Raw genomic sequence first — 16,449 nt, forward strand, 5'->3', positions numbered from 1 at the left:
TTCGTGTCAGCAGATTAGTGTTCGCTGACCAGAAATTAAACTACAGGACAACATTAAGGCTGCAACAACACCAGTGCCGCTCTATGACGGCTCTGGTGGCGAGCTGTACCTTAAAGAGGTGCATGCCGACCAACAGAAGAGCTGCTGGAACGCGATCGTCTCTGCAGTCTGGCCTTTCTTTGCTTTCTTCTTCAGGTTTGCCACCGACTCCAACATGCTGGAAAAACACACATGGAGAGCCAGAGCTGTCAAACACGTTCCTATAATAGTTTTCATTAAAAAACAAGCAAAAACAAGCTAAGATTGTCAACATTAAAGGAAGGTGACTGGAAAGTCACAGAAACTGCTCAGCAATAAATGTGACAGTGCTGTACGCAGGAACGCCAAACATTTAATGTCAGATGCCTCACATCCATTACACTCTGAGCTGCTTTACTCCGGCCGTCAATGTAGGACCCCAAAAATCAGTCGTCACATTTGTAGGATGTCCTTTATTCCCTATGCCATTCAAGCAATAAACTCTGAATAATCGTATGAGATTTTTGGGTCCTACATTGACGGCCGAAGTAAAGCAGCTCAGAGTGTAATGGATGTGAGGCATCTGACATTAAATGTTTGGCGTTCCTGCGTACAGCACTGTCACATTTATTGCTGAGCAGTTTCTGTGACTTTCCAGTCACCTTCCTTTAATGTTGACAATCTTAGCTTGTTTTTGCTTGTTTTTTAATGAAAACTATTATAGGAACGTGTTTGACAGCTCTGGCTCTCCATGTGTGTTTTTCCAGCATGTTGGAGTCGGTGGCAAACCTGAAGAAGAAAGCAAAGAAAGGCCAGACTGCAGAGACGATCGCGTTCCAGCAGCTCTTCCTGTTGGTCGGCATGCACCTCTTTAAGGTACAGCTCGCCACCAGAGCCGTCATAGAGCGGCACTGGTGTTGTTGCAGCCTTAATGTTGTCCTGTAGTTTAATTTCTGGTCAGCGAACACTAATCTGCTGACACGAAAACTTTCTCCTGAAGGCTCCTGAAGAGCTGCTGGACATCATGAAGGACCTGCAGAGCTGCATGGACAAAGCTCAGGAAAAAAAGGCCAAGAAGAAGAAGAAACAAGGTGAGCTTTCAGATACAATAGGTATGTTTACATGGAAACTGATTCAAACTGATTCAAATTTCAGTCAGTTGCAGAGGGGGAGTTTAAAACTTTTTATAAACCGATCAAAAGAAAATGTGCATCATGTAAATGATGAAGCATCTCTGGCTGCTTTCTTTCAGCGCGTGCTCCGTCCTCACGTTACAGCCTTCTTGTGCTCGCCTTCTTCTCCTCTTCATCGCCTCCAGTAGAAGTACACTGATATCGTGCTGTTGCTTGATTAAGAGCATCAAAACAACAGCAAAAACTGCACCGAGCAGACAATAAATATCAGAGAGGGACAGAGCGCTGTGCTGCCGCCAGAAGTTATCCAGTATTTGTTTTTCACCGCGAGGAAATGCACTTGTGGCGTAAGAGTGTGTGAAAGGTGTCAGTTGTGTCATTTTCACGCATGTCAAACAGCTGCTCCATTTACATGCGCCTGCGTTCGTATTAGAGGACATCCCATGTCAACAGCTGACCCAAAATCCTCAATCAGGTTGAGAAAAAGTGTGCATGTAAACGCAGCTGCTGATGACAGTGTTTCCTCTTTACCTGGCTTTGCCCTGAATACTCAAGATATCACAAGATCACAGGGAAATCCATCTTGTCGGCCTAAAGAGGTTAATTTAGATGTTTCAATTACATCTGTTTTATTTTAGAACAGGAGAGTATTTCCTCTTGTACAGAGGAGCAAAGAAAGGCACTGAAGGCTTTTCTGTATGGAAAAGATGTTTTCTCTTTTCCTCCGACTGGCCAGTGACAGACGTCGATAGACAGATGATTCATCCAATCACCTGCCAAGTGTCTTTTTAAGGTGCCTGCCCTTTTTCCTAACAGTTTCCAAAGACATTTTCTCAGATGGTTCTGTGTGACAAACCATCTGCCGTGTCAGGTTAGCCGCCTCCGTCACTCTCTCACGTCCTAATGTTGCACTAAACAGGATTCATTTTTACTGATCTAAATCACTTAAACCAGGTCTCAGACGAGACGAGCACAATGTCTCCACCAATTGCTACAGATTTGAGACTTTAGTTCTGTTTGTATTTAACTCAGCGTCGTGTGGTCACCGGAGGCAGGTTTTTCCCCACGAAACGAGGGAATAGTCGAAACTGGATATCTCAAAGTTTTCAAAAAAAAACTTAAATTAGCTGAAATGTTTTCTTTAGCTTTAGAAATGTTTTTATAAAAGCAATGTAGTACAGTGAAACTTTATTGATACATTTTACAGTTTTTGATGATATTAATGCCCATTTAGTACATTGGCCACAAGAAACAAAAAAAAAAAAAACTCAAAATAAAGTGATTAAAAGAAAACTTAATTCAATCATTGTTTATTAGGGAAAATTGACTGAGCATTAAGAGCTCTGGATTTCTTTTCAGCGGGCTTGGATATAAATCATACAATAATAATAAATTCAATAAAAACAAATCACTAGCAGCAATAGCTTTCAGAATGTATAAATGGCTATAAAATCAGTAAAAGGGATGAGAAAGATGAAATTGCAAACAAAACAACAACAAAAGACGGCAAAAGATGACAAAAGATGCAAAGGAACTGAAAGCTGCAAAAACAGGCTGAACAGCCACAAAGAGACTCAAAAAACTGCAGACTCACCACCCCCCCACAAATACATGCTCAGGATCAACAAAACAGGAAAAAAAAAACAGGAAAAATGATGACAATGAAAACAATAAATGGCGATCTTATCTGTGAATTGACCAAATCAGGAGAACTGTACATTGACCGTATTAACTATCATACACTTAAAATGATCTTCAGACACATAGCTGTTTAATTTTAATATTTTCTGTAACTTGTTCCACTTATTTGGTCCAAAGAAGCTAAAGGCTGATTTACAAAGCTCTGATCTGAGGCGCGCGTGTGATGAGAGGTGGATTTAATTTTTCAAAGAGAAGTTCGGTAGAGGGGTAATTCAGCAAATGGAGCTGATTCAGGTGTCAAAATGTGACCAAAGTGAGACATTATCAGTTTGTGTCGCTGCCCAAAGTGGCCAAAAAAAAGTCAGTTACCCTGTTTTAACTGTGTGTTTCTTTTTCCGCGCTGCAGCCACACAGCAGGAGGAGGAGCCTGAGTGGGTGGAGGTGATGGTGGACATCTTGTTGTCTCTGCTGTCCCAGCCGAGCCGACACATCAGACAGGTCTGCAGGACGGTCTTCTCGTCCATCTGCCCGCATGTTACTGCAGCGGCCCTCACTGCGATCTTAGATGTGAGTAACAAATTCAAAGTCAATCTCATAACCTGTCACACTTTGTGAAAATGATTTTACAGGTTCAAGATTATTTTGATAAACACAATTTGCCAAAACACAAGGTCCACTTCACTCGTTTTTTTCTGAACTTTTAGCCAAATCTTGAGGCTTTTATTAGAGGAGGGTAAAGTTTGTAAAGAGGTCAGTTAAGTGTCGCACAAAAGTCTCTTAACAGGCTGTTAATCTTCTGCCAGACATCCAGGAACAATCATTAGACAAGGGATCGATGGACAGACTTCTTGTTTTTTAAATGCCCAGATAATAATAATAATTATCATCATCGTTATTTGTATAGCACCTTTGATATAAGAAATGCAGCCCAACGTGCTTTACAAATAAAAAATTACATGCACCAGTGCATGCACAGTGCTTCACATGAAAATACAAAGAAGACATAAAGACATAATAAAACCAGCAAGTAAAAATAAGATAAGAATAGAATACTAACATCTTCACATGGATAAAATTAATTTGGTAATACCAGTAAAAGTAAGATAAAAATAAAAATAGAAGATAAGAGAAGATAATCCTTTATTGATCCCCAGAGGGGAAATTCAAGTTTTGCAGCAGTACAAGGGTAAAGGTCAATAAAATAACATATAATAGGTAAAAGATCAATATACTGTACAAAAAATACAAATCAAATAAAAAGTAGAGGTACAAATAAATAAAAAATAGAGGTACAAGAATGCATAACATAATGAGCTAATAATTAAGCTAAAAACAGAGTTTCTAACGTGTATAAAATGAAGGAAAATACAACAGTTTAGACATACTTAAATAAATGAGTAATCTCTAATTGTATTCAGAGTTACTTTCGATCCGTTTCACATGTCTGTAATGTGAGTTTTTGGACTGTGTGCAGGTCCTGGACCCGGAGAAGGATGATGAGGACGCTGCTGTGGTCGTCACTGACGACAACAAAACCCAGAAGAAGAAACCAAGTGAGGACGATGATGAGGACGATGAAGAGGAGATGGAGGTCGGTTCTTTTCTTACTTATTCACAACTTATTTTCAGCAGGTTACGTATGCAATTTGGGAAGTCGTTTATGTAGACTGTGAATGTATATATACGGGTAGGAATAAGTAAGTGTGTACTTTTTCCTGCTCCTTTTCATACATGTGATATTTAAACTGAAGTGGCTTTAGTATTTATTATTGAGATTAATGTATAGTTTTTTTATCGGTCTTTTTTTGTCTTTTTGTTGATTGCAGTTGGCCGTAAAATTCGTTTGCTTTTATTTGTGTGTTTTGTTTTGTTTTTACGTGTGCAAAATAAAAGATTCATTCATTCAGTAAAATCGTTTTAGCATCTAATGCCGTATTATGATTAATCTTTGATTTATTCCACTTAATAAACGTGTCTTCACTGTTACGGTTTGATTTTTGTGCTAACTTTTGATGTCCTAAAAAATACGGTTATTGCCCCTCTAGGAGGACGAGTCTGACGGATCAGATGATGACAATGATGAGGATGAAGATAATGAGGCCATGGAGGAAGAGGAGTCAGAGGAGGAGGAGGAGGAGGAGGAGGAGGAGATGGAACAGGGAGAGGTGGACCAAAGCTTCCGTTTGGAGCTGATGAAGGTCCTGAAGCAGCAGAACGCTCTGGTTTTTTTAGGCTGCGTCTCCGTGTGTCTGTGATTCACGTGTGCACACGTGTGAACTTAAGCACAATTATAAACAGCAGAGCAATGTGTTTTTCTTCTGTTTTTAAGTCTTCAGGCTGTGATTAATATTCCAGAGCAGCAGGTGATCAGTCTGATTTTATTTATCAATTACAATTTTGACTTCCATCGATTAGGACAGTTAATATAATCAAGATACAGTGACTATTGTGCCGCAGTCTGTTTTGCAAGGATGCTCATACATCTGTAGGTCCTTAAAATTTATTTAAAGGACTTGCATATTATCAATATAAAATTTAAAAATTATCATGAAAAAGGTCTTAAAAAGCATTTCGTCTAAATGACCTGTTGTGTTGTGTGATAAGTCCTGCACACTTCTTTTCTTTACAGCGATGCACTCCGTACAAGTTAGTGACTTTCTCCCTCGATTTAGCAACTTTTCAGACTGTTTTTGTGACTTTATTTCTAAAATGAGCGACTGGCGACAAATGTAGCTACTCAGACCATCGAGGAGAGACACAAATATATTCAAATCTGTCACATCGTAGTTCATTTCCATGCACACTGCTCAGAGTAATCACAGTCCATGGTGCGGGGCCTCTCCCGCTCCTGCTGTGTTTATAGCTTATCTTAACAGATGTTTACATTTTTTTCATTTTTTTAAATGAGTTATTTTCTAAAGTCCAACAAATGCATGATGTTTCCAAAGTTAGTGAGTCATTTTGTTAAATAGTCATGATGCCGATTTTTCCAATCCAGTCAGATTTATTCATAAAGCACATTTAAAAAAGGTTAACCAAAGTGCTCTACATTAATAATTTTTTTTAAAAAAGGCAGAAATAACATAAAACAGGATGTTAAGAAAAACAGAGTTATTGACCAAAATAATTGTGCTTATTATAATTAAGTAACCTTACTGCTAGATTCATTTAGCCACGTCCTTGTCTCTCCTGTCGAGAGGTTTTAGATGAAGTAAACAGAGCAACGTGTGTGTGATCCGAGCTCACAGTGTTGATGTTTTTCTGTGTATTCAGGCCACAGAGGAGGACGGCAGCAGCGATGAAGATCTGGACGATGACGCCATGATGGAGCTGGATAAGGGCCTCGCAGCGCTGTTCTCAGAGCAGAAGAAGAAGAACCAGGCCAAGAAGGATGAGAAGTCAAAAATACAGAAAGAGAAGATGCTGGTCCGAGACTTCAAAATCAAGGTACCACAGCCTAAAATCAGCAACTTGGCATGAAATGTCTCACAAACTGCAAAAAAATCAGTAAAAGGTGATAAAGAAATAACCTGAAAATTGCCTTAAAAAGGAGAGAGAGAGAGAGAGAGAAAAAAATCATCAAATAACTACTGAAAATATCAAAAAAAATCTATATTTATAATTATATGTTTACAATAAGCCTACAGAGAAATATATTTTTTATTATAATTATTTTTCACTTTACTTTTGTGCAAATTTCAGGTAATTGTCTTTTTATTTTTTTTTATTTTTTTTTTTTTAACTTTTTTATTATTTTCTCAATCATTTTTGGGTCATTTGTAGTTGCTCATTGCCTTCTTTCCACGCTTTTGAAAGAAATCAAGCCAAATTACTTGCATGAAGATGGGATGCAGGAGGAAGCTGTGAGCATGTCTCCATCAAAAGTGGGAAAAAAAAATACAACCTCCATTGTCCCCAAAACTGTCTTCCTCCACTGTTGTAGGTGCTGGACCTGGTTGAGGTGTTTGTGGCGCGGCAGGCTGGCAGTCCTCTTGTTTTGGGTTTGGTGGAGCCTCTTCTCGCCATCATCGACAGAGGAATGACCTCCGGCAGCGACCAGCAGGAGCAGGACTTCCTCCGCCGAGCTGCAGGCATCTTCAGGTGACTCACCTTCACTGTGGAGGAAACATCTCTATCTGTAGTTTCTTTTTTTCTTTTGTTTTTTTTTCTGAGTATGAATATTTATTTATTTTTTCTTTTTGTTTAAATTTAGGAATGAGTTGTGTAGGTCCAAGGTTTACTGCAGGACCGCCGGGGACAGACAGGGGGAGCTCCACGACCTGCTGGAGAAACTGATGACTAAATCTCAGAAACTGTCCGACTCTTCAGTCTGCCTCTACTACTTCAGGTACATGACTCAGCTGAATGATTAATGTCTCTGAACTCTCCCACACAACATTATATATGTGAATGTTTATGCCATATTAGGAAAAACGGGTCACCGAAACAGAGAAAAAAGCAGAGTAAATGGGAGAAATGACACACAGCATGACAGAAAATTACAGTACATTAACTTGTGAGAAAATTGCTCTTGTCTCATATTTGAGCCAAAAGGGTGTTTAAAAACCCTTTTGGCTCTATCAGCACAGTCTTCATAAGCATGATTGAGTTTGCTATATGTCTATGATTTTGTTCAAACTTTCAGAATCAGAAATACTTTATTGATCCCTGAGAGGAAATTGCGATTTTTTTACAGTCGCTCTGATGCCAAGAATAAGGATGTATATAAGCAGAAATAAGACATATGAAAAAAATTAAGAAAAATAAATAAATAAATAAAACAAGAAATATTAAATAAATAAATATGCGAATTAGTAAAAAATATTGCGCATTATACTTCAATTTCCCACTGGTATTTAAACAATTTAAAAAGTTACATTTGTAAAAATGTAATTTAATTTAAAAAAAATGTAAAAAATTTTTAAAATGAGTATGTAATGTGTGTAAAAATATATAATTACAAACATATACAAATATGTGTCTTATGTTACATTACAATGTACAAACCAGTATATTAAGGTTTAGATATATAAAAATAAATGCGTTATGCTTCAGCATCATATATACATATTGTACATATTTTAATGATTTTGAGACGTCTATACGATCGTTTGAAGGCGAATCAGCTGTTGTGTTGATGTTTCTCTTCTTTCCTTAAATAATGGCTGTTTTAACAGAGATACAACTGATATAATTTAGACACCACATGTATTTTTTTTATATTCGAAATAGTTAACAGACCCCAAAAGTGCTTCATTATTAAGTGCAGCTTCACCACATTAAACACTATTCACACATTCACTGCAGGTCTTTGATGTGGCAGGTAGATCAGGACATAACTGTATAGCTCACAGGCAGTGACTGGAAAGGACTGTTTTATTGTTGATAGATAAACATCCTTTATCTATCTTTTTTTAATGTGAATTAACGTTTTAATAATATGTTGGCACTGGTGCCGAGTGCTTTTATTATATACTGGTCCCCAGAATGATACCACGCTTTTGTTACGCCCTGCAAAACCTCAAGAAAAACACAGCAAACTGAAAGAGTCTGTTTCCAAGGTCAAGAATGAAATATTGGAGCCTAAACTATAATTTGTGCCTGCGGTGTTTAGTATTTTGCTGATGTTGAACTGTCCTTGCAGTGCGTCTCTGTATGTGGTGAAAGTGCTGCGAGGAGCTCCACCTGCTGAGACCAAAGAGGAGCAGACAGCTGACGGAGCTGCAGCAAATGACGTATGTTTTTTTATTGTGTGGTTGTTCTATATCAGGGGTAGGCAACCTGTGGCTCTAGAGCCACATGTGGCTCTTAAGCCCCTCTCCAGTGGCTCCTGTGTCTCTGACTAAAAATTATATGGAAATGAATGGCGATTATTTTAAAGATTTTCATTCAATTTTTCAATTGCAAAAATATGTAGCCTGTACACAGAATATGAAAATGTATTAGCATTTCATTAACTAAAATATGCATCATATTTCTGTGGCGGTGGTGCCTTTTCTGCTTAATTTTGCCAAATTTCAAAAGTGGTGGACGCTCCTGAATCAAAAAAGCTTGACTAGCTATGGACTCCAAATCCAAGATAGGAGAAGTCTCAGAGGAAAATAGAGAAGTTAATAATGCATATAGATAATAATAATAATAGTGCATAAATAGATCTTTATTTTTTACCACCAACACTGCAAAGTTAATGTAACAAAAAATAATAAATACTGGTAAAACATATTAATGAATGCTCATATAGACCCATTAATAATATTGATAGGCTAGTTTGACTATGTGTTGTGTTACCTGCGGCTCCAGGCAGATTTTTTTTGTTTGTTTTGGGCCAGAAATGGCTCTTTTGATAGTAAAGGTTGCCGAACCCTGTTCTATATGATTAAGAGCAGAACTATATTGGTGATAGCTGCAGCTGAGGAGATATATGTGGAGGAAGTGACACCAATGATCATAATATTGACTCTTATGACTTTTGAGTCAAAATGTTGCAAGACAAAACCCCAGAATTTTTCCTGTTTATCTTGACATTTTAAATAATTGATGAGCAGGTTCTCTGTGTATGTAACTGGTTTAAGTTCATGCAACCATTTTCTAAAGCTTGGTAGGATTGGTGTCTTCCAGTCTTTGGGGATGAGTTTTTTTGTTTGTACCACATGCATCATCAGGGTTGTTAAAATGTGTAAAGGAAGAATTGCAGAGCCCGCAGAGCATCCAAAGAGAGTCAAGTCTCTTTTTTTAATTTGTTTTTAAAATAGTTGACCAGAAAGAATAAATCAAAGGACAGTCCGAAAACAGATGCAACAGTGTACCATCGTCTGATTTACATTCATCACAAAGTGGGGATACAGCAGGGTAAAATGTATGTAACATAACCTTGAAATAATGGAGGCAGTGAATCTCTTTGAGTCGTGTATGTTTTGTGTGAGGTTCCCCTGACTCCTAGTTTACAACTACTCATCTAAACCTCTCTGCAGTGGGGTGCTGCTGAGGTCGGATCACTGGACAATAGTTGTTAACGTTGCATTTTTGTCTCTCATGAATACATCCAGCTTTGCACCAGAAAACTTCCAGATCTGTTCCCATATTTTACTGGGTCAGAAAGTGGGTCAGTCCTGGATAACTCAGCCCCCTTTTTAGCCGGAGTGTATTCCTCACACTGATTTTCTTTTGTTTTGTTTTGATAAACATTTTTTTTAAATTGTGGTGCTGCACTGTCATCTGTTAAAACCAGTAAAAATCTCTGATGTCGTGCTGTCTGCTCTTTCTTGGTGTGCAGTTGAGATTCATGGGCAACGTAGATGTGGATCGGGTCTCCAAAATCTTCAGTGAGGCTCTGAGCTCCTTCCTGGGCAAGAGGAAGAGCCCTCTGACCGCTCAGATGTTCACAGACTTGTTCACCAGATTCCCCGTGAGTACAGCGACACATCATGTGCCAGTACAGGTTACCATGGGGACAGAAACCACGTCACTGCTGGTGGTAACTACTGATTAGGGGTCGACCCATATTGGTTTTTCAGGACCGATACCGATTATTAGTAGTTAATGAACCAAAAAGCGATATATAGAACTAATATGCATTGACAATAAAAATCTTTATCAATATTTAGAATTTGGAATATAACAAACTCCAACAAAAAACTTTGTTTAAATGCATTTAGCAAATGTTCAATCAAAACTAAGACTTTCAACATCATATACAGCAAGTTCCCTGCAACTTTCTTTTAATAAAGTCAAATTAAATAAATAAAAATAGCTCCCCTGTGGTTTTGCATCGTAAACGTTCCTCCCGTGCTGACACTTTGCACTTTTTAGTCAATAAATTTTATCAGCGATCATTTAAGTAAAATGCTGATGCAGATAATCTGCAAAATGCCAAATATCGGCCCTTAATAATCGTCCAGGCCGATAATCAGTCGACTCCAACTAATGATGCTGGTTTTTTATTTCCAGGTTTTGTGTGTGAGGCTGTTGGATACGGCCATGCAGCACATCACATCTGGGGTCAGAGTTCACCAGCAGGTAAAGACAAAACTCCTCCATCTAAGAAGCCACAAATTAATGTATTACTTTCTCTCTCTGTTTTAGTTCGTATGCACATTGTACTTCCTGTTGATGGACATTGTTTTGTGTCTGTTCAGGGCCAAGCGTGTGTGTTGGTGTTGCGGGCGATGCAGAGCAGAGAGGTTCAGCAGCTGCTGAGCGGCGCTCTGTGGACAGAGCTCTGTGTGAAGGTCTCAGGTCAGCTGGTCGAGGTAAATCAACACACATCACGGTCCTGGGATACATTACAGTGTTCAAGAGGCCATAATGTTGGAGGCAGTGTTTGCAAATAAATTTGCTAGTGGCCAAAACATTCCAATTCAAAATCAGTGCTGTCTTTTTAAAATTCAAAAATTCTGTAAAAACCGTGATTAAAAGTCACTTTTCTGTGTCTAATATAACGTGAGGTTATAACTACACATCAGTTCTTCATTATAAACAGAGACGTTCACACAACAGCGTCCTTTAGGCTTGTGCAAATTTTAATTATGTTGTTCCACAAGGTTTATGAAACGGCATCGTGCTGTGATAAATGATGATTAGAGCCACTCCATGACCTCTGCGTGTCCACACGATAGCCGGGGGGTAAACACATACATAATTACATACTTCAGCAATTCTTCACCAAACCACTTCACCTCTGTGTCGACCCGCTGTTTTCCTCCCGGACAAAAACAGACCTGCTAAACAAACAAACACATCTTCTCCAAAAAGTTTTTCGCTCCAGTTGCCAAAACTTTGTAGCAAATAATATCTGCCATCATTTTCTGAGCTGCTCTACTTTATCAAGCTTTGTTAAAGGAAGTTCACACAAAGATAATATAGATTGTAGAGAGTACTCCCCTCCCTCGGCTCTCTATGGTCCCAGAAAGTTTTCTATCAACTGGCGTTAAGGAGAACGGAGAACCCAAAAAATGAAGGCATATCGGTGCAAACAGGCTTTGATGGAGTCTGAACTTAAGACAGCAAAAAATGTTAAAAAATGTGTGAAAAACTTTCCAGAAATTCCTGTGCAGCATCATACAGGTGTCTTGTATCCATTCATGTACTCATGGGAATCCAAATATTAGCATTTTCTCTCCTAACCACTGCTGAACAAAGCATTTTCTGAGTCTTTTCCCATGAAGGGGAGCTGAGCATGAAATCAAAATTTTATTTTTTTTGAATGAAATGTTCCTTTAAACATGTAATTAAAAACTGTTTCCAACATGCAGTGTTTTAAAATAACTTCACTATAAGTCCCCCTGTCTAACATCTACATGCACTATATAACATTTCTTATTTTTAAACACACTATAATGTAGTTATAGGCAGGTATAAGAACTTATTAATGGATCTGTCAATTACAAACCAATTACAGTGATTATAGACATACTGTTCATTAATTATCTCTAAAAGCTACATGTAATAATGATTATATTAATCATAATAATCACAATAATACATTTTATTTGTATTGGCGCCTTTCTGAACGCTCAAGGTCACCTTCCAAGGCAGAGTTAAAAAACAACAGTATAACAGATCAATTAAATCAAGAAGACAAATTTATAGTACTTAAGTTTAGTGCTGTTATAAACCACATTATACTGTATGATACCCCTTTCTCACAGGTTTTTAAAACATGGGTAAACCTGCTAAATATATGTGATTGGCTTGAACACAGTGCTGTAGCACATGAGTCTACCTTTGTGTCAGCTGGCGTGTGTGTGCTGTTGTTTGTGTGTCCGTTTGACGTCACAGACAAGCCGTAGAACGGGTTAACAGCAGAAGCAGTAAGAACAGAGGTCGCTTAAAACTTTTCAGTGGTGTCATCTCTTTGTATATCTCTTACTTATTCAGTCTCTCTTTCAAACCCGGTGCAGACTAATTTGGTACTAGCGCAGTTTGGGAGGAGATGGAGGGTAATTAGTGATGGCACGTCATTGCATCTCGCCAGTTAAGTAGCTGAAATTTTCGCATTCAGCCAGGTGTTGTGTTCCCATCAATGCCAGTTGGAGCCAAAGGCGATAAATACCCAAGTCTAATGCAGAGTCATTTGACCCGAATGTGAATGCTGATCGTACGCATTATTATTGCATTAGGGATTATAGCATTTTTTTGTGCAGTGGGAATAAGGCTTTTATTAACTAAAAATAACGGAAAAAATGTGTTTTTCTAATTTCTCCAGTAAGCAAAGAACCTTTCTTAAGGAATTGAGGTGATAGGGGTCCGTGCTCAACAACAGCAAAACTACGTCAAACCAGAGGGTTGTTGGCAATGGATCCGCTGATAATGAAGCCAACATGGACAGCAGTCTAACCTCATTGTCCTCTTCTCTCAGAGTCTTCAGCAAGTTGGTCAAACTGACAGCAAAGTGGTGAAGGAGAAAGTGCTGAAAACCCTGGAGCTCTGTCAGTTCCTGGTCAAACACATTCACTATCAGGTAGGTGTGAGCTGCAGGTGTGAGGATGAACACGAGTTCATGTGTTGACGTGGTTTGAGTTCGGACTAAACGCTCTGCTATCTGCTCCCCACACTGTGCAGAAGCTGTCTGTGGACCTGGAGCCCCTTCAGAAGGTCCTGCAGCCTCTGACCAGCCTCATTGCTTTCAAGAAGACCGGCAAGCTGGAGGACACCTACTGGGCCGTTATGAAACACTTTGGAGTCACGTGAGTTTATTGTGATTTGCACTCTAGGTTTGATAAGCATGCAGTGTGTGATGCATACCTGATTAGTAGGAAAAATCAGGTTATACTGGTAATAATCAGGTTTCTGTAAAATCCTCAGACACATGCAGCAGGTCAGGAATCAGATTTCCTCCCTTCACTAATTTTGGATCAGTGACTCACTTATATTAATCTAAAGTAGTGATAATGAGTGTAAAGACACATGTGATGGTAGAATAAATTAACATTAAATGTGTAAAATGTTAGAGCGAGCACTATTTTGGCAACGTCTGATGAGGAGAAAACTGAGCTGGTGATTCCATGACTGAAGAAGAACTTTTGATGAATTACACACAATATTTAATTAGGACTTGATCGAGGAGAATCACGGTTGAACACGGTGTGGTGCAGTGTATGCGGTCCAGAGATTCTGGTGGTGTCCTTGTCTGAGGCTCGTACTTAACCACAACAGTCCTCTAAGACGCTACATGTCCCCAGATAAAGTTTTTTTGCACAAAGTATAACAAACAAGTGAGCTCACCGTGTTCACCCTAAATCACCTTGCCCGTCTCTCCAACTATGCAACTGCACACCTCTGAGAAGAGACACTAAATCTGCTGAGACCGAGATAAAGAAAGGCAGCTGTGATGGTCAAGTATCTGACCTCGACGCCTTTTTCAGGCGTGGTACTGACCTTACTCTTGCTTCACCAAAAATTCTCCGTCAGCGTCCATCAATACACGAAATGTCGCCTCATTTGTGACACCTCACAAAGGAGATAATGGTACATACTCTGATGTTACAAGCCAAAAACGCCGGTTTCCCGTCTGCATGTCAACACTGAAAACAGTTTTATGAAAATTTTTACGACGGATGGAGATTTACGAAAGGTACGTTTGCAGTGACAAACATTTTACATGTGAACGCAAGGCTAAAATGAATAGAAAAAGCGACATTTTAAGAGGCAGGTTAGGGTTAAGGAACATTAAAAAGATGCAGGTGTATTTTCCTTTTTGTTACTTCTCTGTATCTGTTACTGTCACTGTCATAATAGTACCATTTACTTTATTTGCTCAGGGAATATCAAATATGTATTTCATTTGTTCATAATTATTAATATTAATCATATTAATTATTGTTTTGTTGTTATGTTATTGGTTGATTTTTTTTTTAAAAAGCTAAATTGTCAAATATAGCTGTGTATTTGTAGGTTAGGCTTTAGTCAGGCTTTAAATTGAGCTATTTTGAAGACGAGGACGCGTGTTTATGGGCTCTGCCCTGCGGTTAAAGACATACTGTCATGCACGTGCGTTCATGTGAAAAGCTGTTTGGAAACCCAGTTATGTGTATACATGGCCAAGAAATTGGCATTCTGCAGAGGAAATCTAGCTGAGGAAATTGGGTTTCTCTATCACCCAATCAAGTTAACTAGGTATGCTGTATACATGACGTTAAAGGAATCAGATTACTGCAGAAAGGCTGCAGTAAAGTGGTTACAAAAATACTCATTGTCCAGTTTCTGATGTATCTCAACTAGCAACTCTAGTGTTTCCTCAATGTGTAGCAGCATTTGTTTGCTCCACCATTATGTTATATATCTTTTTAAAAAAAGCAACTTAGTTTATTGACTCTTACTCAAATTTAACCAAAAACTAAACTTCATACTAAATATTGAAGTAGATGGGTTTAGCATGTGATTTGTGCTCTTCTGTGTCCTCTCAAACAATAATTTTGATTAAAAGCATTTTAGACAGGTTGTTGGTCAAACCACAGAAATTCGAACCGCTTATTTCTTCATTATTACTTATAATGCGTGTTTTCGTTTTTTAAAAACTGTCATTATTGTGTGTTTTTTATAGTTAATTGTGGTCATCACATTGACCTTGCATGTGTTAACCTTCATAGGAAACCCAAAGTTGAAAAAACAAAACCCGACAAGCAGGATGGCCAACAGCAAGGTCCCAAGAAGAAGAAAGGTTTCCTGCCAGAAACAAAGAAACGCAAAAAGCGCAACAAGCCTGTTTTAGAGCCAGCGGCGGCGGCAGCGGACAGCTCAACCTCCAAAGACAAACCAGCAGCAGACAAAGGACAAGCCAAAAAGAAACATGACAAGAAAACAAAACAGAAACGACCGGCCGATGGCGCCACAGCCAGTCAGCCCAACCCTGCCAAGAAGAGCAAGACGCAGCCCGAGAGCCAGACAGCCAAGAAGAAGAAGAACAAGAAGAAACAAAAACAGAAGAAAGAGGGAGGAGGGCAGACGTAAAGTGGACACTGCTATTTAAGCGTTTATTCCCTTTTAAATATGTTTTCTCGTCTGTTAATTTTTCTTACTTGACTGTCCTGCGTGAACAATATGAAGATATCAGCATTTCAGTGTGAGATATTATTATACATATTGAAATCTTTAGATTTGTGGGATGTGAATCAAGATGGATTATTTTTCTAATGTGTGACTGCTGTTAGATTAGAAAAACATGTCTCCAACAATAAATCCATTTCTCTTCTTGGAAATCCCTCAAAACTCTGCTTCCAACTGTTCTATCATATGCCTTTTATTCAGACCATTTCATATTATTGCTATGAATATTATAGTTTTTATTTTAAAGGTTTATATTTAAGGTTAATAAGTCCAGTGTTATAGTCTGTTATAGCCAGACCTTTAAAAAAAGCCCCTGGGAAAGTGGTATAAATGTATAAATACAGTATTCAATCTAAACAAATATCGAAATCTCAACTTTTACTATTTTAAAATAACACTTCATCAATCAGACTTTATTTGTGTAGCATTTTTCATACAAACTGTAACACAAAGTGCTTCATACAATAAAAATAGAATTCCCCCTCACACACACACACACACACACACACACACACAAAAAAACAAGACTTTGATAAAGTTAAGCACCAAAAAATAGGAGTACTCATTAAAACCAGTAAATGAGGAAAAGCTACCCCGAGTATAGTCCACGTAC

At 38.4% G+C, this 16,449-nt stretch overlaps 1 protein-coding gene across 1 annotated transcript in view; it reads left to right on the forward strand.

The window, feature by feature from the left end:
- Positions 1 to 15,998, forward strand: part of mybbp1a (MYB binding protein (P160) 1a) — a 54,619-nt gene extending 38,621 nt beyond the window's left edge. Inside the window, exons 25-27 of the mRNA XM_042499009.1 lie at positions 13,150 to 13,251; positions 13,353 to 13,477; positions 15,380 to 15,998. Of these exons, the coding sequence (XP_042354943.1) occupies positions 13,150 to 13,251; positions 13,353 to 13,477; positions 15,380 to 15,740 (588 nt within the window). The 3' untranslated portion in view covers positions 15,741 to 15,998. The remainder of the gene's footprint in view (positions 1 to 13,149; positions 13,252 to 13,352; positions 13,478 to 15,379) is intronic.
- Positions 15,999 to 16,449: the final 451 nt, after the last annotated feature.

This window comes from Plectropomus leopardus, chromosome 13 (genome assembly GCF_008729295.1).
Source record: "Plectropomus leopardus isolate mb chromosome 13, YSFRI_Pleo_2.0, whole genome shotgun sequence".
Taxonomy (NCBI): Eukaryota; Metazoa; Chordata; class Actinopteri; order Perciformes; family Serranidae; genus Plectropomus; species Plectropomus leopardus.